The 20,519-nt window shown below is 43.5% G+C and overlaps 1 protein-coding gene across 6 annotated transcripts in view; it reads left to right on the top strand.

The window, feature by feature from the left end:
• Positions 1 to 20,519, top strand: part of LOC144682720 (protein furry homolog) — a 520,809-nt gene that overhangs the window by 364,625 nt on the left and 135,665 nt on the right. For all 6 annotated transcript variants that reach the window (XR_013577095.1, XM_078545350.1, XM_078545351.1 and 3 more), the window contains exons 37-38: positions 249 to 399; positions 15,625 to 15,728. Coding sequence is in view for 5 of the 6 variants with exons in the window: in XM_078545350.1 (XP_078401476.1) it covers positions 249 to 399; positions 15,625 to 15,728 (255 nt within the window). In the remaining variant the exon portion in view is untranslated. The remainder of the gene's footprint in view (positions 1 to 248; positions 400 to 15,624; positions 15,729 to 20,519) is intronic.

The raw sequence follows: 20,519 nt of genomic DNA, 5'->3' as shown, positions 1-20,519 counted from the left end.
AATTTTAATGGATAGCAAACTGGGGCAAGCCCACCAGAGATTTTTCATTATGCAATGACTGCAAGCAAGGCAGGACCTTGCAAATTTACAAAAATGCCTGAAGTTGTCATCTGTCTCCTGACACATGATTAGACAGTTATGTTTTTAAAGTGATAGACATTAATAAAATAGCCATGATCATCATGCACAGAATATTTTTAATATTTCACTAGAGATAACTTCAATATTGTTATGTCTATAATCCCCAGGTGATCCATTGCCTCCTTATGCTAGTTGGTTGATGAAAACTGTGGAGGCTAATATACCACAGCCTCTTCCAATGCCTGTTAATGGAGGCTGTTGGGCCCCCCTTGTGGATTATCTCCCAGAAACCATCACACCTCGTGGACCACTTCACAGGTCAGAATATTGTCGTCAAAATGCTACCTGTACTTTAGAAGATACTTTTAAAAGTATTTTAATTATGTGCCAAAAATGTAGGTATTTTGTGCCCAATACAATGAAGAGTAGTTTTGATCTGTACACTTTCAGACCATAACTCACTTTACCATATAAAGTAATAATACTTTTCAAAACTTACCTAGAGCAGACTGATGACAATCTGGTTATTTATTATGATTGACTAGGATACTGACTTGACTCATTTTGTGACAAATTCACCAATCTTTTATGACCTTCACACAGCTTAATGAACCTGAGTAATTATGTCCCTAATATTTAAGGGGAGAGAACAAGGACGTGTGGTTATGGGGGGTAACCCTGAAAATCCCTGTGACGTGAAGCTCCTGACGAATTTAACAGCAGCACTCGCTGTCTTTTTGATATACAGTTTCCCACCCAGTCACTGGCTAAACTGCCGGGCTGATGGGAATGGTTGTGGGTTGAAGGAAGAGGTGGAACCGGCAGGTGGGAAGGAGGGAAAAATCATGGGTTAAAGAGCGGGTGTCATCAGATTGTGGATAAGGAGGCTAGGGATTGCGGGTGTTGTAGGGAGAATCATCAGCTCATGACATTAAATTCTCCTGGCTCACAAGAAGTGCTATAAAAACTATTTGCCTTCTGCAGCCAGCTGCTCCCATCTCAATTTAGCTGCTGGGTTTCTTGAATCCTGGGAAAGCTGCTGAAGACACATGTTGGGTTGAGGTTGGATTTTTAACCACTTCCTAAGGCTCACCCCCAGCCTGGGGCAGTTAATATGTTTTTCAGCAGTCCCATCCCTGATTTCTTGAAATATCTGAAACAATGGGGCTAACTTTCCAAATGTGCATTCCCAGGTTGGGGCCTGACCCATTTTGTGGAAGAACGTGTCAAGATTACCCAATGTGCATTTCTCGTGACTAAAAATCTGTGCCATGCATGCAAATTCTAGTAAATCTCTAAAATTCTACACCCTTCCTAAGGCTTTGACATTCTTCCTAAAGTGTGGTACCCTGCATTTACTACAGTACTCCATCAGGGGCTTAACCAATGTTTTATAGTGATTTAGCATAATTTCCTTGCTTTTGTACTCCATGCTGTGACTAAAACCAATTATCCCATATGCTTTTTTAACAACCTTCTCAACTTGACCTGCTACTTTCAAAGATTTGTGCATATACACCCCCAGTTCTCTTTGTATCTGCACCAGCTTTAAAATTGTACCATTTAGTTTATATCAACTACTCTATCCTCATCAACCCTCTATGTTGCTTCATCAAAGAACTCAATCAAGTTAGTCAAAAACAAATTGCCTTTAACAAATCTATGCTGACTTTCAGTTAATAGCCCATAATTTTACAAGTGACAGTTAGTTATTATTTCCAAAAGTTTTTCCAGCACCACGTTAGGCTAACTGATCTGTAGTTGCCAGGTTGATTACTCTGCCCTTTTTGAACAGGCATAAACCTCCAGTCCACTGGCACCACCTCCGTAAATAAGAAGGATTGGGAAATTGCAGTCAGAGCATCCGCAATTTCCACCCTTACTTCCCTCAGTAGCCCAGGATGCACTCATATTGATTCGGTAGATGTTTTATTTCGAGGATTGCCAACCTTTCAAGTATCTTCTCTTCATCTCTTTTTATCCAATCCAATGTCGCTACTACCTCCTGCTTTACTGTCATTGGCTGCACCTCTTCTCCAGTGAAGGCAGATGCAATGTACTCAATTAGTACCTCAGCTGTGTCCTTTGCTTCCGCTTGAATATCTCCTAATCAGCCCTACCTTTCCTTTGACTGCCTCCTTACTATTTTTAGGCTTATAAAAGACTTTTGGGTTCCTTTTTATGTTAGCCACTAATCTATTCTCATGTTCACTTTTCTGTATTTTCTATACTCAACTTGATCTCTTCTGTATTACTAGAATTATAGAATGGTTACATCCTAGAAGAAGGCCATTCAGCCCATCATGTCCATGCTGGCTTTCCAAAGGAGCAGTTAGAAAATTTTGAAATTGTGGAAAAATTTATGGCACAGAAGGAGACCGCTCTTCCCACTGTGTCTGCACCAGCTGAAAAATGAGCTACCCAGCCCAATTCCATTTTCCCACGCTTAGTCACTAGCCCTGGAGATTACGGAACTTCAGGTGCATATCCAGGCACCTTTTAAATGAGTTGAGGGTTTCTGCCTTTGTTTCGGTGAAAGATGTTTTCTTCATCTCCCCTCTAATTCCTCTACCAATCATTTTAAATCGGTGCCTCCTAGTCACTGAACTCTGCTAAGGGAAAAAGGTCCTTCCCATCCATTCGATCCAGACCCCTCACAACCTTGTACACTTCAATCAAATCTCCCCTCAGCCTCTGTTCCAACAAAAACAACCCCAGCCTATCCAATCTTTCCTCTTAGCTGCAATTTTCCAGTCCTGGCAACATCCTCGTTAATCTCCTCTGTACTGCCTCTAGTGCAATTACATCCTTCCTGCAATGAGGTGACCAGAATTGCAGGCAGTACTCAAGTTGTGGCCTAAATAGTGTTTTATATAGCCTCAGCCTAATCTCCCTGCTCTTATATTCTGTGCCTCGGCTAATAAAGGAAAGTATTCCATCTGCCTTCTTAACCACCTTATCAACCTATCCTGCTACCTGTGGACATGCACTTCAAGGTCCCTCACTCCTCTACACCTCTCCATGTCCTCCCATTTATTTCCTTTACCTTGTTTGACTTCTCCAATCTCATCACCTCACACTTCTCTGGGTTGAATTCCACTTGCCACTTCTCTGCCCATCCAACCAGTCCATTGGTATCTCCCTGCAGTCTACATCTACCCTCCTCACTATCAACCACGTGGCCATTTTTTGCGTCATCTGCAAACTTCTTGATCATGTCCCCTACATTTAAGTCCAAATCATTAATAAATACCAGAAAAATGACGGGACCAAGCACTGAGCCTTGCAAAACCCTACTGGAAACAGCCTTCCAGTCACAAAAACACCCATCAACCATTACCCTTTGTTTCCTGCCACTGAGCCAATTTTGTATCCAGCTTGCTACATTCCCATGGATCCCATGGGCTTTTTACATTTTTAACCAGTCTGCCATGTGGGACCTTGTTAAAAGCCTTGCTAAAATCCATGTAGACCACATCAACTGGACTACCCTTGTTACCTCCTCAAAGAATTAAATCGAGTTAGTCAGACATGATGCTCCCTTAACAAATCCATGCTGACTGTCCTTGATTACTCCATGCCTTTCTAAATGACAGTTTATCCTGTCTCTCAGAATTTATTCCAATAGTTTGCCTACTACCGAGGTTAGACTGACTGACCTGTAATTATTCGGTCTATCCCTTGCTCCATTTTTAAGCAAAGGGTTCAATGTTAGCAGTCCTCCAATCCTCTGGCACCACACCTGCATCCAGTGAGGATTGGAAAATGATGGTTAGAGCATTGGCTATTTCCTCCCTAGCTTCTTTTAGCCTGGAATACATTTCATCCAGCCCTGGTGATTTATCCACTTTCAAGGATGTTAATCCCTTAATACTTCCTCTCTCCCTGTGTTTATCACATTCAATATTTCACACTCCTCCTCCTCCTTAACTACAATGCCAGCATCATCCTCCTCTTTTGTGAAAACAGACACAAAGTATTCATTAAGAACCATACCCACATCTTCTATCTCTACACATAGGTTACCTTTTTGGTCTTTTATGGGCCCTACTCTTTCCTTAGTTATTCTCTTGCTCTTAATGTATTAATAATCGTTCAGTAGTACCAAACTTGAGTGTTGCTGAAAAAAGAGACATGTCGAAGCATTTTGTCTTGCACTCATCAGGACACTCATAAGAATACCAATATAAGAGGCAAACAACAACTTATACTGTATATGAAGAGAGTGCTGATTGGTTGGCATGTGGACTCTGATCGGTAGAGACATTGCCATGGAGAATGCACTAGTGAAGGTGACTAACAGTTAACTGCCAAGCACTGTTTGAAGTTTAAACCAGGCAGCTTGACCCTGATTGGTCAAGGCATTGCCCTGAGGAATGAGTCAGCGAATGGCTGTCACTTACTTTGTTTAGCTGAAACAGGCACAATGTGTGTATATGTTCTTTCTGTCTGCAAAGAACATGGCCCTGTGTATTAATATATGTAGCTTCCAGTACACACAAATGCACCACACTGCGAGCCCGACTGACAATCTTAAATTGGTTGTCAGCGTAATTCTTAGCTCACTGAGGAATATTTAGCAAATGTTGTCCAATCGCGGAATCACATCTAATGTTGGACACCATGTTTTGAGTTTTGCAAGCAGACGGTGGTTGCTGGCGGCGCTGCCCACCCAAAGCCCAGGATTGTGAAGGGACTGCAGGCCATAGGCGGGGTGGGGGTCGCAGGAGGGGATGGGAGTGGCATTGGAGACAAGGGCATGAACAGGTGGCTTTCAGCTCCCCGCCCCCCAACTCCGGCCCGATGCTGGGTCCCTCAATCATGCACAGAATGCCTGACTACAAAGGACCATTACCTCTGCAATGCCCCTCTCTCTCCCCCACCCCCCCCCCCAACCCCCCCCAAAATCCTGGGAGGCCCCTGGCTAACCCAACAGCTTTTGCCAGGCAGCCTTCTGAGGGCGCGTGACCTGTGCAGCCTCCATTTAATCTCAGAGCCAGCACTAAATTTCAATGGGCTCATGGATAATGGGTGTCAATTGACTGATTAATGAACCTAATTGACATCCCGCTGCTCCCTGCATCAGTCCCTTCGCCTTAATCTGTGGTGGGGGAGAGGCGTCAGCTGTGGCTCAGTTCATAGCACCCTCGCCTTTGAATCAGAGGGTTGTGGGTTCATGTCCCACTCCCGGAAACCAAGAACTGTGATTGTACTCAAAAGAGTTGCAATCTGTGACTGTTGATAACTCGAAATAATTTTAATCTGTGGTGGAGGGGGTGCAGTTTACCCACCATCGGGAGACAGATGCAGGGCCCACTCACAATGGTTTCCACTGAAATCCAGCCTATTGTCCTCTACTGCCCTTCCAAGTATGATAAAAATTTTATCACCGAAATATCTCTACTGCTTTCTTCTCTCAGCCTCTGCTCTGAAGAAATTCTCATCCCCAGTGATTTCAATCTCCATCTCAGCTCATCGTGTTCTTTCTCCTCTGGGTTCTCTGCCCTCTTATCCTCCATAAATCTCTCCCTCCAAGTAAACTCCACAATCTGTATTCATGGCTACCCCATATTCTGCAGCTACTGATTTATTCCTATGTTAGCCAACATTGTAAATGGTTCTCTCTCTTCAGGTGTTGTCCCTCTCTCCTTTAAATCTGCCATCATCAACCCTTGACTCCACCGTCCTTGCAAACTATCTTGTCCCACCTCCAACTTCCCTTTTCTCTCCTAAGTTCCTGAGTGTGTTTTTGCCTCCCAAATCCATTCCCAACTTTCCCAGAACTCAATGTAAGAATCCCTTCAATTAGGTTTTTGCCCCTGCCACAGTATTGAAATTTATCAAAGAGATAAATAACAATCTATGTGACTGTGACAAAGATAATCTTTCCCTCCTCTTTCTTCCTGACTTGTCTACAGCCTTTGACATGCTTGACCACACCATCTTCTACCTACGCCTCTCCACTTTCATCCAGATGGATGGGACTGCTCTCATCTGGTTTCATTCTTGTCTATCTAATCGTAGCCAGAGAATCACTTGCAATGGCTTCTCTTCCTGCTCCCGAATCATTAGCTTTGGTGTCCACCGCAGTGATCTATCCTTGGCCTCCTCCTATTTCTCTTCTACATGCTGCCCCTTGACGACATCATCCAAAAGCACTGATTTAGTTTTCACATCTATGCTGACAACACACAGCTCTACCTTATCATCACCGCACTAGAACCATCTATTTCCACCTCTGTAACACCTGACTTTCCTCCTGTCTCAGCTCATCTGCTGCTGAAACCCTCATTCTGCCTGCATTACTTCCAGACTCGACTATTTCAATGCACCTCTAGCTGGTCTGCCACATTCTACACTCCGTAAACTTGAGCTCATCCAAAACTGTTACCCGTGCCTTAAAACGCACAAGGTCCTGTTCCCCCATCACCCCTGTGCTTGCTGACCCATAAGGTACCTGGTCAAGCAATGATTTGATTTTAAAATTCCCATCCTTGTTTTCAAATCTCTCCAAGGCCTCGCCTCTCCCCTCCCTATCTCTACAAACTCCTCCAACCCCACAAACCTGCGGGATATCTGGACTTCTCTAATTCTGTCCTCCTGTGCATCCCGAATTTAAATCACTCCACCATTGGTGGCCAAGTCTTAAGTTGCCTAGGCCCTAAGCTCTGGAATACCCGCCCTACACCTCTCCACCCCTCTACCTCAGTTTCCTCCTTTAAGACACTCCTTAAAACCTACCTCTTTGACCAAGCTTTTGGTCATGTGACCTAATATCGTGGCAGTGGCCAAACCATGACTTATGAGCCACTTGTGGCTCTTTTAGACATAAGAGTGCAGCTCATCCCTTGTGCACATTGGAGGGAGGGAAACAGCCAGGTGCAGCTTGTTCAAACTTGCAAATTGGATCCAGTACAATGACCCAGGCATTGATTAAAAACCCAACTCTTCTATCCACAGGAACCAAATACAGTCAGCTCTTTAGCCCCATTTGGTGGAAGTTCCTGGTATTATGCCGATCAGTCAACTGTTCCCTGGATTGTGCTATTCTAACATAAGAACATAAGAAACAGAAACAGGAGTAAACCATTCAGCCCCTCAAGCCTGTTTTGCCATTTAATAAGATCATGGCTGATGATCTTGTGTATCGATCTCCACATTCCCATCTAACCCCAATGCGGTTTCCTCTACATTGGAGAGACCAAACGCAGACTGGGTGACCGCTTTGCGGAACACCTTCGGTCTGTCCGCAAGCATGACCCAGACCTCCCTGTCGCTTGCCATTTCAACACTCCACCCTGCTCTCATGCCCACATGTCCGTCCTTGGCCTGCTGCATTGTTCTAGTGAAGCTCAATGCAAACTGGAGGAACAGCACCTCATCTTCCGACTAGGCGCTTTACAGCCTTCCGAACTGAATATTGAGTTCAACAATTTTAGATCATGAACTCCCTCCTCCATCCCCTAACCCCTTTTTTCCAAATATCTATATAGATTTTTCTTTTCCCACCTATTTCCATTATTTTTAAATGTATTTCCATCCATTGTTTTATCTCTGCCTTTTAGCCTATTTCGATCCCTTCCCCCCACCCCAGCCCCACTCGGGCTACCTGTACCTTTATTTTCACATTCCTTAGATAATATCACCAGCTTCAACACCTCTTTATCCTTTTGTCTATGACATCTTTTGGTTATCTCCACCTATCACTGGCCCTCTATCCAACTCTACCTGTCCCACCCCCTCTTAAACCAGCTTATATTTCACCTCTTTTCTATTTTTCTTTAGTTCTGTTGAAGAGTCATACGGACTCGAAACATTAACTAACTGTGTTCCTCTCCGCAGATGCTGTCAGACCTGCTGAGTCTTTCCAGGTATTTTTATTTTTGTTCCCAATAACCTTTGATTCCCTTGTCTAAGAAGAATCTACCTACCTCTGCCTTAAAAATATTCAGTGACACCGCCTCCACCACCTTCTGAGGCAGGGAATTCCAAAGTTGCATAACCCTCAGAGAGAAAAAAATTCCCCTCATCTCTCTCCTGAAAGGGCAACCCCTCATTTTAAAACAGTGCCCCTCCCTAGTTCTGGACTCATCCACAAGAGGAAACATCCTTTCGACTTCCACCTTGTCAAGGCCATTCAGGACCTTGTATACTTCAATCAAATCACCCCTCACACTTCTAAACTCCAGTCTGTCCAACCTTTCCTTATAAGATCAAAAGACAACCCACTCATTTTAGGTATCAATCTAGTAAACCTCCTTTGAACCACCTCCAATGCATTTACATCTTTCCTTAAATAAGGAGACCAAAACTGCTTACAGTATTCGAGGTGCGGTCTCAACAATGCCTTGAATAACTGAAGCATGACACCCTTACTTTTATGTTCAATCCCACTTGTAATGAAGGTTAGCATTCCATTAGCCTACTTAATTACTTGCTGTACGTGCATACTAACTTTTTGTGACTCATGTACTAGAACACCTAGATCCTTCTGCACCTCAGAATTATGCAGCCATCCTCCATTTAAATAATACTCTGCTTTTTTGTTCTTCCTGCCAAAGTGAACAACTTCACATTTTCCCACATTAAACCCCATTTGCCAGATCTTTTCCCACTCTCTCAACCTATCTATATCCATCTGCAACCTCCATGTCCTCTTCACAACACACTTTTCTACCTATATTTGTGTCATCTACAAATTTAGCTACCATGTTTTCACTCCCTTCATCTAAGTCATTGATGCAAATCGTAAAAAGCTGAGGCCCCAGTGCAGACCCCTGTGGGAATCCACTCATCACATCCTGCCAATCAGAAAAAGACCCATTTATGCATACTCTTTGCTTTCTGCCAGCCAGCCAATCTTCTATCCATGCTAACATGTTACCCCCTACACCATGCGCTTTTATTTTCCGTAATAATCTTTGATGTGGCACCTTATCAAATACCTTCTGGAAATCCAAGTATAGTACGTCTACAGGCTCCCCTTTATCCACTGCGCATGTTACTCCTTCAAAAAGCTTCAATAAATTGGTTAAACGTGATTTTCCTTTCACAAAACTATGCTGACTCTTACCTCGTGCCTTGAGCTCATCTAAGTGCCCGGCTATAACCTCCTCAATGATCGATTCTAATAACTTCCCCACAACAGACGTCAAGCTAACTGGCCTATAGTTTCCTGTTTTCTGCCTCCCTCCCTTCTTGAATAGAGGGGTTATATTTGCTACTTTCCAATCTGATGGAAGCTTTCCAGAATCTAGTGAATTTTGGAAAATTAACACCAGCACATCGACTACCTCATTAGCCATCTCTTTTAAGACCCTAGGATGTAGCCCGTTGGGACCTGGAGACGTGCCGGCCTGCAGCTCTGTTAATTTGCTCAGAATTGTTTCCCTAGTGATTTCAATTTCACCAAGTTCCTTCCTCCTGTCCGCCTCCTGATTTGCAGCTATTACTGGAATGTTTTTTGTATCCTCTATAGTGAACACAGAAGCAAAATATTTGTTCTTCTGCCATTTTCTTATCTACTATTAACTCCCTATTGTCACTCTCTAGAGGACCAACGCTCACTTTACTTACTCTTTTCCATTTTAAATACCTGTAGAAACTCTTGCTATCCATGTTTACATTTCTAGCTAGCTTCCTCATACTCCAATTTCTTTCTCCTGATTAACCTTTTAGTCATTCTCTGCCATTTTTTATATTCTATCCAATCATCTGTCCTGCCACTCATCTTTGTGGAGTTGTATGCTTTTTCCTTAAGTTTCATGCTTTCCTTAACATCTTTAATTAACCACAGATGGTGGGTCCTCCCCTTAGAATTTTTCTCTGTAGTAGGAATGTACTTATTCTGAATACTCTGAAATATCACCTTAAATGTCTGCCACTGCTTCTCTATTGATCTATTCTCTAGCCCAGTTTCCCAGTTCACTTCAGCTAGCTCAGCTTTCATCCCCACATAGTTGCCCTTATCTAAGTTTAAGATACTAGCCTTAGACCCTCTCTTCTCCCTTTCAAACTGGATGTAAAATTCAATCATTATTATGGTCGCTGCTACCTAGGCATACCTTTACTCTGAGGTCATTAATTAATCCTGTCACAGTTTAACAAATTAGTGTGTGTGATTAAAACATGACAGCAAAGGATACACTTTTCAGATAGCACATTTGAGAGGCAGAATCTCACCTGCTGGGAACACAGATTCTGTATTTGTGCAGCCAGAAATGGACAGGAAATGAGCGTATTTTATTCCTATCTGCTCAAATCACCCTTCAGCACCACAGTTCTGACCAGAAGGGATTGAGGTAGACTGGGACCGCAAGTTAGTCTTGAAATCCCGTAAACCTGCAAATTTCTATCCCAATTACACGCAATATGAATTGCTTCCCGAGTCAAATCAATTTGACATTAAACCGTTCTTAGAGATCATTCCCATGTGTTAACGAACAACATGTTCACAGTGGGTTGAAATGAAGGTGAGAGAAGGCTCATATGAAGTTTTAGAAGGTGGACTTTAATTTAAGCAAACACATCATTTGAACATAGGGAAAATGTAACAATTAATTCAGAATTTGAAACTCTGGTATATGTACTTTATGGCTATTGAAGTTAAGGAAAAAGTTAAAGATAAATAAATATACGCATTGTCATGAAACTATTAATGTATATAATATTATTGGAAAATATTTTTCTTTTAAAATAAAGGTTTAATCTGTGGGTGTGGCTTAATTGGATTAAAGCCAGCTAGTCTGCATGCTTTGATGTGTACTAGTTTTGATATACAAGAGAGGTAGAGTGTATTTGCATTTTTTGAATAGAGCATTCAAGAAGCGGGGTGAAAACTGACACCCATCTAGCAGATACCAAGCAATATGTTTATATCACTTATAAAATTGGTACTATGAAAGGGGTTTTATTGTTAGAGAGGTTTAGTTCAGAGGCTGGTGATACAATGAGAATTTACATTCAATGGGCTGTGCTAGGTATAACTTCAGCAGTGCTGTGTGTGTAGAGCAGAGGCAATGTGAGATCAAAAGCAGCTGTAAGCCTCCAGCTGTCTCCACAGGAACCAAAGTGAAAAGAACCTCATTTTGAATTCGTACAGTGAAAATGCTTTGCCTGGTGTCTGGTTAAGTCTATGGGTTGCTGTTGCCTTAAAGGAGATTAGTTTGGGAATTTGTTAAAAGTCATGAGAGTAGCAATTTGTAGCCATGTGTACATATATTTTAACCTGTGTAAATTAATAAAATGTCTCATTTAGTTTAATGTAAAACTTCTAGAACTGGTGGTCTGATTCCTGAATTTAGAGTCGCATCTCAAACATAACACTTACAATTATAGGTTATGACAGTTGTTTAAAGTTTCCCTCTGGGATTTTTAAATAACTCAGCTTTACCAACTGCATTGGTCATAACAACATTAGTAAACATTTTTTGCATGCATATACTTTTTATACTATTTGAACTTAAATTTTTGTGAAATATATTTCATCACAAAAATTTGTGCAATTGTAATACAAGTGCCTGTAAAGGTTGTCTGTGTCTTGCAGCTCTTGAATGTTAGAAGATTATCATATGTGGATTTAAGGTTGAGAATGTTTGGCCACCCATGTAATATCTCCTTATGTGTCTAGGTCTCATACTTTGTTTTATAATGCTCTTGTGCATCTTGAGACATTTCATCAAATTAAAGGCGCTATATAAGTTGTTGTTGTTGTAATATTTTTGTGATGCTGATCTATTTACTCTATTTAAGACCACCATTAAATTCTAGATTAGAACAGAAAATGCTGAAAATACTCAGCAGGTCTGGCAACATCTGTAGAGAGAGAAAAACGGTCAATGTTTCAGGTGAGTGACTCTGTTTCCCTCTTCACAGATGCTGCCAGACCTACTGAACATTTCCAACACTTCCTGTTTTTATTTCAGATATCTAGCCTCCACAATATTTTGCTGTTGTGTTGAATTCTAGATTCTGGTCTTAGTGATTTTTTAATGCTTTTTATACTTGATGCTATTATACTTTTTATGCTTTCAATAACGAACATGGAGGATAATTTTAATTGTGTCTCATGTCAGCAGGACACACTTTCTTACCAAAGCTTCAAACTGCAAGTGTTTCTCCTTGACCATTTAGAAATGGTCTCCTATGTCTGCTATTTTTTATTTGGTTCTGGGTTATGAGCATTGTTGGCTCACAAGGGTCAGCATTTATTGCCCATCCAAATTGCCCTTGAGAAGGTGGTAGTGAGTTGCCTTCTTGAACCACAGCGGTTCATGTGGTATAGGTACACCCACAGTGCTGTTAAGGTTAAGATTTTGACCCAGCAATGATGAAGGAGCTGCAATAAATTTCAAAGTGAGTATAGTGTATGACTTGGAGGGAAACAGCAGGTCATAGTGTTCTCATCTGCCTGCCTCCCTTGTTTTTGTAGATAGTAGATGTTGTGGGTTAGAAGGTACATACAAGCTGTAATAAAGAATGACCACTTGCTCACTCATCTATACAATCCTTGAACTTCCAAAGTCTCAGTATATAACAGTGGGAAAGCAAACCAATACTGGGACAGGGTCCCCTCATTTAGTTTCATTTACTGTGAATAGGTCATGTATGCCATAGTGAATATGGTGCTATCCTTCTGGGCTATTACCATTTTTCTCAATGTTGTTCGTACTCCCCTTTCTCACTTGTATGCTCATCCACTCTTACACACTCATACATTCAAGCATAGGGCATATAACTGTTAGCTATGTAAGCTCTGCTTAGAACATGTTTTTTGTTGTATAATTAGAACAAGCTACCTTTCTGCTACCTACAAAATAAACACATCATATCACCGGGCATCACTCATTCCATCTGTAGCAAGCAGCAGCAAAGGTACATCAACCACAATGGATTTAGATAGTCAGTTTAAGGTGCCAACACCAAGTAAAGCACAGAACATGAGTGAACAGGGACAGAGTTGGAACTGAAGCCTGCCGATTGAAGAGCGATCACTTGTCTTTCTTAAAGTTGCAGGGCCATAAAATTAGGCCTCATGGCTTGAATTCAGTTGGAGGATGCCTTCTGATCACCTTTATTTTGTTATTCATTAGAGGATTGTGCTGCCAGAGCAGCGCAGTTGAGGTGCAGGGTCAGGTATTCACTACTTTGAAAATCCGGCCCACTATCTCTCATGACTGCTCAGACTGCAGCATTCGAAGCCTTGGGTACTTTCATACTAAAAAGGCTGTTTTGTTTGGTTTCAGTATGGGCAGAGACAGTTTGCCAGATTTCACTACCCTCATTTCTACCCAGAGATGTACTCCTGCAAAAAATTTGGGTGTACTGATGAAGTGCCCAGCAACAGGTCCTGGCTGCAGTAGATAAAGACAAAGCTGCTGACTCACAAGACACTATGACATCCACCTATTCCAGTCAGTCCACCCCAAAAGAAGGTAGATACACCAGAAAGTGAGCAAGACTGAGCAACCACTACAGCAGCAGCTGTGGTGGAGCCTGTTGCAGAAGCACCTTGTGGTCTTAAAAAAAAGGAGCTAAAAGTCAAAAGACCCAATGGGGGCCCAGAAGTTAGTTGCTTTTTGAAGGAGCACTAGAATAATTTATAGAGTGGATGAATAGAGGGCTCTATAGACAATGCAGAAAGCTAGGGTATAAGAATAGAAAATGCTAGAAATACTCAACTGGTCAGACATCTTTGGGAAGAAAAACAGAGTAAATAACCTCATTTTCATGATTCGAGCCAACCCGTAAGTCTTCAATAATGTCAGGCTGGACCCAATTCTGGGATCCCCGTCCCCATTCCTAGATCCCATTCCAACAATTTTTACTGGAGTGGGATAAGGACGTGGGTAGCGAGCCCATACCCTACACCCCTGACCTTGCCAGTTCCATTTCAGGGGTAGGTATCTCATACCTCCACATAATTTTCATTGAGCCTGGCGAGTTTTTCAAGGACTCATGATTCACAGCCCTCAGAGGAGTCGTGAACCATAGTCTGGATTAAGAAACAATTTAAAAGGTATGTTTAACAGGTCTTACCCATGCCACCTCCATGCCCCCATGCCTCCCCCGACCCAGCATGCACCATGTACAAAACCAATGAGCCATGTAACAACAATGACAAGTCTTGACATGCTGATGAAAAAAGCACCCATTCAGACATCTGCTTTGAAAAAAAAACTGCTGCTCTTACAACCCTATAGAAGTATCGAATCAGACAAAGCCTTTAAAGTACCAATAACGGATGCTGTTCTATATCAACAGAAACAGATGACCAGACATCTGTTTCTCCAGATGGCTCATTATGAATATTTGGCTGAGCTCCAAGGCACACTAATATATTATCTCAGCAGGGTTATGTCCAAACAGACAGGTGGAAAGGTGAAAGCTTTTCTTTTGATTGATTGAAATCTTTATGAGGTTATAAGATGTTATTCTTTGCTCTGTCTTTCAACATCTACAAGTTTATTTGGACAAGATTAATGATGTAAAGCTTCTGTTATTAATACTCTAAAAGCTCTCTCTGAATGGCACTTTCATAGGATTGTAAGAAGAGCAGTGTTTTTTTCCAAAGCAGATCTCTGAATGGGCGTTTTTTTTCATCGACATTTCAAGATTTGCTATTATTATTATAAGGCTCATTGGTTCTGTACGTATTACATACTTGGTGAGGGGGCATGGGGAGTGGGTGGAGGTGAGGGCTGGAGGGCCCACAACCTTTAATACACCTGGAAGTTCCAGCGAACCAACACAGGCCTTCTAGCCAGCCCGCCTTGGCACTTGCCCGCCAGCATGGCTACATCTGACCTTCTTCCAGGGTCGGCGGGCCTAACTAGATCCCATCCCCTCCTCCCCAGAGTGAAAATGCTGAGTCGGGAAATTTTGTGACTCGAGCTTCCCACCTCATTAGCGAAAATCTGGCCCAATGTTTCAGGTTTGTAACTTTGCTTCCTAACCTATTGAGTATTTCCAGCATTTTCTTTTATTATTTCAGATTTCCAGCATCTGCAGTATTTTGCTTGTTACACAAAGCTAGCGAGTGTAATTGGACGCTACTCACCCAGCTTTCTGCCTGAAATATGTCAGGCTGTGCACTGCAGTGCTGCCTTCAAGCAGTGCACTGCAGTGCTGCCTTCAAGCAGTGCTTGACAATGCAGAGATAGTTGGCAACGTATAATATGATAGAAGGCAACACATATCTGCAACATATATCTACAGTCAATGCGCAAAAACACATCAGAGTTCAGGCAACGCACAGCACTAATATACCTCTGATTTTAGAAAAATACATGGCGCTCAACACTCCCCAGCCTGGGTTCTGCTTTAAATGCTGGCTTCCTGTCAGCCTTATGTTCTATTAAAAATTACCTTCCCATCCAATGGCCAGAATGCTTGTCAGCATGTTTTACTCTAGCACTTCCAGTGTTCTGTGCAGTGTCATCAGTAACTGCATTCCAAGTAAGGAACTTAATTAAAAAATTAAACCATTGCTTAGCTGAACTTACTATTGTTCATTACTCACATTTTGCATTTGTATGGAAACAGGTGCAACATTGCTGTCATCTTCATGACAGAGATGGTGGTTGACCACAGTGTTAGAGAAGACTGGGCTCTACATCTGCCTCTGCTAATTCATGCACTCTTTCTGGGTAAGGCTAAATGTTTTTTTGTGCATTTGAAAGTGTAAGAAATATTTATATGCATTTATGAAAGGTGCAAAAGATTCATATTTTCCAGTTAGCTTGCTATAGTGTTGAAATGTACAACATTGATAACAAATTAGGTCATACAAATTGCTTTGGTATTTTAATGAAAGCATTAACCTATTTATTTTAAAATAGCAGTGAAAAAAATTTTATATGATTGTATTAATGTACTCACTAATGTTGTATAGCATAATTTCACCCTGCATGTGACAAACTTTGCATCAACCATTACAGCACTTCTGAATTCAACAAAGCAGAAGTCATTCAGTTTTTCTGCTCTGTTTTATTGGAATATTCTGTTGAGATATTTGCACTGTTCTGATGTAAGCAAGTTTCCTTCTTGCCCTCAGTGTAACAGAAAAGTAAACTGCATTCTGCTCTTGATTACAAAAACTGGTTAGTTTGCATACTACAGGAGAACTACCAGACATTTAACAGGAAAAATAATAGATAATTAGCTGATAATCTTAGATATCACAGCTGTATTTTAAACCAAAACTAAAGTAATAACTTCCATAAGACAGTTCCTGCGGTGGTGAAATGGCATTTTACCGCCAAGGGCAGGTGAGCTGGGGTCATTGGGGAGGTGAAAAAAATTAAGGACGGAAGCGTCCCAGATTTGCACTAAGTGTGGTAGCAGGCTGGAAAAAAGACGTTTAACCCGCCGGCTCTACTGGTGGCTTTTCACGCCCTATCATCCCAATCCTACTTTATTATTCATGCATTCCCAGGAAACACGCTGTTTCGATGGCGGGCAGGCTCTCATTTGCCTGCCACGCCATCACCTTGCTGCTTCATCATGCCAGGCGCCATATTTAAAGTGCAGCTGTGCAAACACCTCTCAGTGCTTCTATCCCAGGACTGCTGCAAAGAAGACATGGCCCCGAAAAGCAAGAAGACTGCAGGCCCCGACCCCGGTTTAATGACGCATCCCTCGAGCACCTTTTAGATGCAGTGGAGGCCTGCCGTGATGTCCTGTACCCCCTCGCTCTGGCCGCAGGAGGGGCAGCAACATCACTAATCCAGCATGGGAGGCCCCAATGGCCGACAAAAGCAGACAGCCACCCAGTGCCAAAAAAGGATGAATGATCTCCTCTGTTATACCAGGGTAACTCACTCGTCTCATCACTCTCAACTCACACACTCTCAAACCCATCACACATCCAAAGGCGCCTCACTCACTGCCAATTCGAGGGACATCACCATTCACTCTCTCACACACACCTTCATTGTCCTTATCCCGACTTTGGGACCACTCACCACTCACACCTGCCAGGTGTCCTGCTTATACTCTCTCCATCTCTATTCATGCAGGACAAGCTGACACAGAATAAAAGGGACCACCCGGCATCGACCTAGGCACCGGAAATGACAATGGCAATCGCAGCCCTGTCGACCCTGCAAAGTCCTCCTTACTAACATTTGGGACTAGTAGCAAAATTGGGAGAGCTGTCTCACAGTCAAGCAACCATCTGACATAGTCATCCTCACGGAATCATACCTTATAGATAATGTCCCAGATTCCACCATCACCGTCCCTGGGTATGTCCTGTCCCACCAGCAAGACAGACCCAGCAGAGGTCGCGACACAGTGGTATACAGTTGGGAGGGAATCGCCCTGGGAGTCCTCAACATAGACTCCAGACCCCATGAAGCCTCATGACATAAGGTCAAACATGGGCAAGGAAACCTCCTGCTGATTACCATGTACCTCCCTCCCTCAGCTGATGAATCAGTGCTCCTCCATGTTGAACATCACTTGGAGGAAGCACTGAGGGTGGCAAGGGCACAGAATGTTCTCTGGATGGGGGATTTCAATGTCCATCACCAAGAGTGGCTCGGTAGCACCACGACTGACTGAGCTGGCCGAGTCCTAAATGACATAGCTACTAGACTGGGTCTGTGGCAGGTGTTGAAGGAACCAACAAGAGGGAAAAACATATTTGAACTCATCCCCACCAACCTGCCTGCCACAGATGCATCTGTCCATGACATTATTGGTAGGAGTGACCACCGCACAATCATTGTGGAGACGAAGTCCCTCCTTCACATTGAGGATACCCTCCATCGTGTTGTGTGGCACTACCACTGTGCTAAATGGGATAGATTTTGAACAGATCTAGCAACTCAAGAGTGGGCATCCATGAGGCACTGTGGGCCATCAGCAGCAGCAGAATTGTATTCGAACACAATCTGTAACCTCATGGCCCGGCATATCCCCCTCTCTACCATTTCCATCAAGCCAGGGAATCAACCCTGGTTCAATGAAGAGTGCAGGAGGTCATGCCAGGAGCAGCACCAGGCAGACCTAAAAATGAGGTGTCAACTTAGTGAAGCTATAAAACAGGACTACTTGCGTGCCAAACAGCATAAGCAGCAAGTGATAGACAGAGCTAAGCGATCCCACAACCAATGGATCAGATCTAAACTGGGCAATCCTGCCACATCCAGTTGTGAATGGTGGTGGACAATTAAACAACTCACTGGAGGAGGCGGCTCCACAAATATCCTCATCCTCAATGATGGAGGAGCCCAGCACAGCAGTGCAAAAGATAAGGCTGAAGCATTTGCAACAATCTTCAGCCAGAAGTGGATGATCCACCTCGGCCTCCTCCAGAGGTCCCCAGCATCACAGATGCCAGTCTTCAGCCAATTCGATTCACTCCACGTGATATCAAGAAATGGCTGAAGGCACTGGATAATGCAAAGGCTATGGGCCCTGACAATATTTCAGCAATGGTACTGAAGACTTGTGCTCCAGAACTTGCCGTGCCCCTGGCCAAGCTGTTCCAATACAGCTACAACACTGGCATCTACCTGACTATGTGGAAAATTGCTCAGGTTTGTCCAGTACACAAAAAGCAGGTCAAATCCAACCCAGCCAATTACTGCCCCATCAGTCTATTCTCCATCATCAGTAAAGTAATGGAAGGGGTCATCAACAGTGCTATTGAGCGGCACATGCTTAGCAATAACCTGCTCATTGATGCCCAATTTGGGTTTCGCCAGGGCTACTCAGCTCCTGATCTCGTTACAGCCTTGGTTCAAACATGGACAAAAGAGCTGAACTCCCGAGGTGAGGTGAGAGTGACTGCCCTTGACATCAAGGCAGCATTTGACCGTGTGTGGCAACAAGGAGCCCTAGCAAAACTGGAGTCAATGGGAATCGGGGGGACAACTCTCCGCTAGTTGGAGTCATACCTAGCACAAAGGAAGATGGTTGTGGTTGTTGGAGGTCAGTCATTTCAGCTCCAGGACATCACTGCAGGAGTTCCTCAGGGTATTGTCCTAGGCCCAACCATCTTCAGCTGCTTCACCAATGACCTTCCTTCCATCATAAGGTCAGAAGTGGGGATGTTCGCTGATGATTGCACAATGTTCAGCACCATTCACGATTCCTCAGATACTGAAACGATCCATGTCCAAATGCAGCAAGACCTGGACAATATCCAGGCTTGGGCTGACAAGTGGCAAGTAACATTCACGTCACACGAATGTCAGGCAATGACCATCTCCAACAAGAGAGAATCCAACCATTGTCCTTTGATGTTCAATGGCATTACCATCACTGAATCCCCCATTATCAACATCCTGGGGGTCACCATTGACCAGAAACTGAACTGGACTAGCCATATAAACACTGTGGCTAAAGAGCAGGTCAGAGGCTAGGAATAGTGCAACAAATAACTTGACTCCTGACTCCTCAAAGCCTGTCCACCATCTACAAGGCACAAGTCAGGAGTGTGATAGAATACTCCCCAGTTGCCTGGATGAGTGCAGCTCCTACAACACTGAAGAAGCTGGACACCGTCCAGGACAAAGCAATCCACTTGATTGGCACCATATCCACAAACATTCACTCCCTCCACCATCAACGCACAGTAGCAGCAGTGTGTACCATCTACAAGATGCATTGCAGGAATTCACCAAGGCTCCTTAGACAGCAGCTTCTAAACCCATAACCACTACCACCTAGAAGGAGAAGGGCAGCAGATAGATGGGAACACAACCACCTGGAAGTTCCCCTCCAAGTCACTTCCTGACTTGGAAATATATCACCGTTCCTTCACTGTTGCTGGGTCAAAATCCTGGAACTCCCTTCCTAACAGCACTTCCTCTACACCACATGGACTGCAGCGGTTCAAGAAGGCAGCTCACCACCACCTTCTCAAGGGCAACTAGGGATGGGTAATAAATGCTGGTTCAGCCAGTGAAGCCCACATCCTGTGAATGAATAAAAAAAGAAGTTGCAGACATGTAGATGAATGCCTGAAATCAAGGTCCTCAGGGACTTTGAAAATAGAGCCACCCAGTGGCCGGCGAAGATCTAGACCGGTCCTGTGCTGACGATGAGATTGGTGGTGCTCTACCAAGTAAGGATCCAGCAGTGCAACATCCATCTGTCAACCATGCTGGGAGTGATGTGTCCTGTTCCATAGCCCCCTGCCATGCACTAAGTATCTCTCCATGCTTTCGCAGGCACATCTGGGAAACCGTCGACAGAGCCCATGTCCCAGGGCCTCCAATCAAGGCCCGAACAAACCTCTTGAAGAGAAATCTGAAAGCACACCCTCCACCAACGCAGAGAGACACTCCTCAGTGGGACCTAGCTTTAGAGTAGCCTTGGAATCACAATGTGGTGAGCACATCACACTGTCTGATCCACAGCAGGCGGCGACGGCAGGGTCTTCCCAGGTTTCCGGCACTCAGAGGATTGCTGGTGGCTAGAAATCT

Source organism: Cetorhinus maximus, chromosome 7, assembly GCF_964194155.1.
Source record: "Cetorhinus maximus chromosome 7, sCetMax3.hap1.1, whole genome shotgun sequence".
NCBI classification, from domain to species: domain Eukaryota; kingdom Metazoa; phylum Chordata; class Chondrichthyes; order Lamniformes; family Cetorhinidae; genus Cetorhinus; species Cetorhinus maximus.
The sequence above is the reverse complement of the archived record's forward strand: the minus strand, read 5'-3'. Positions and strand labels throughout refer to the sequence as shown.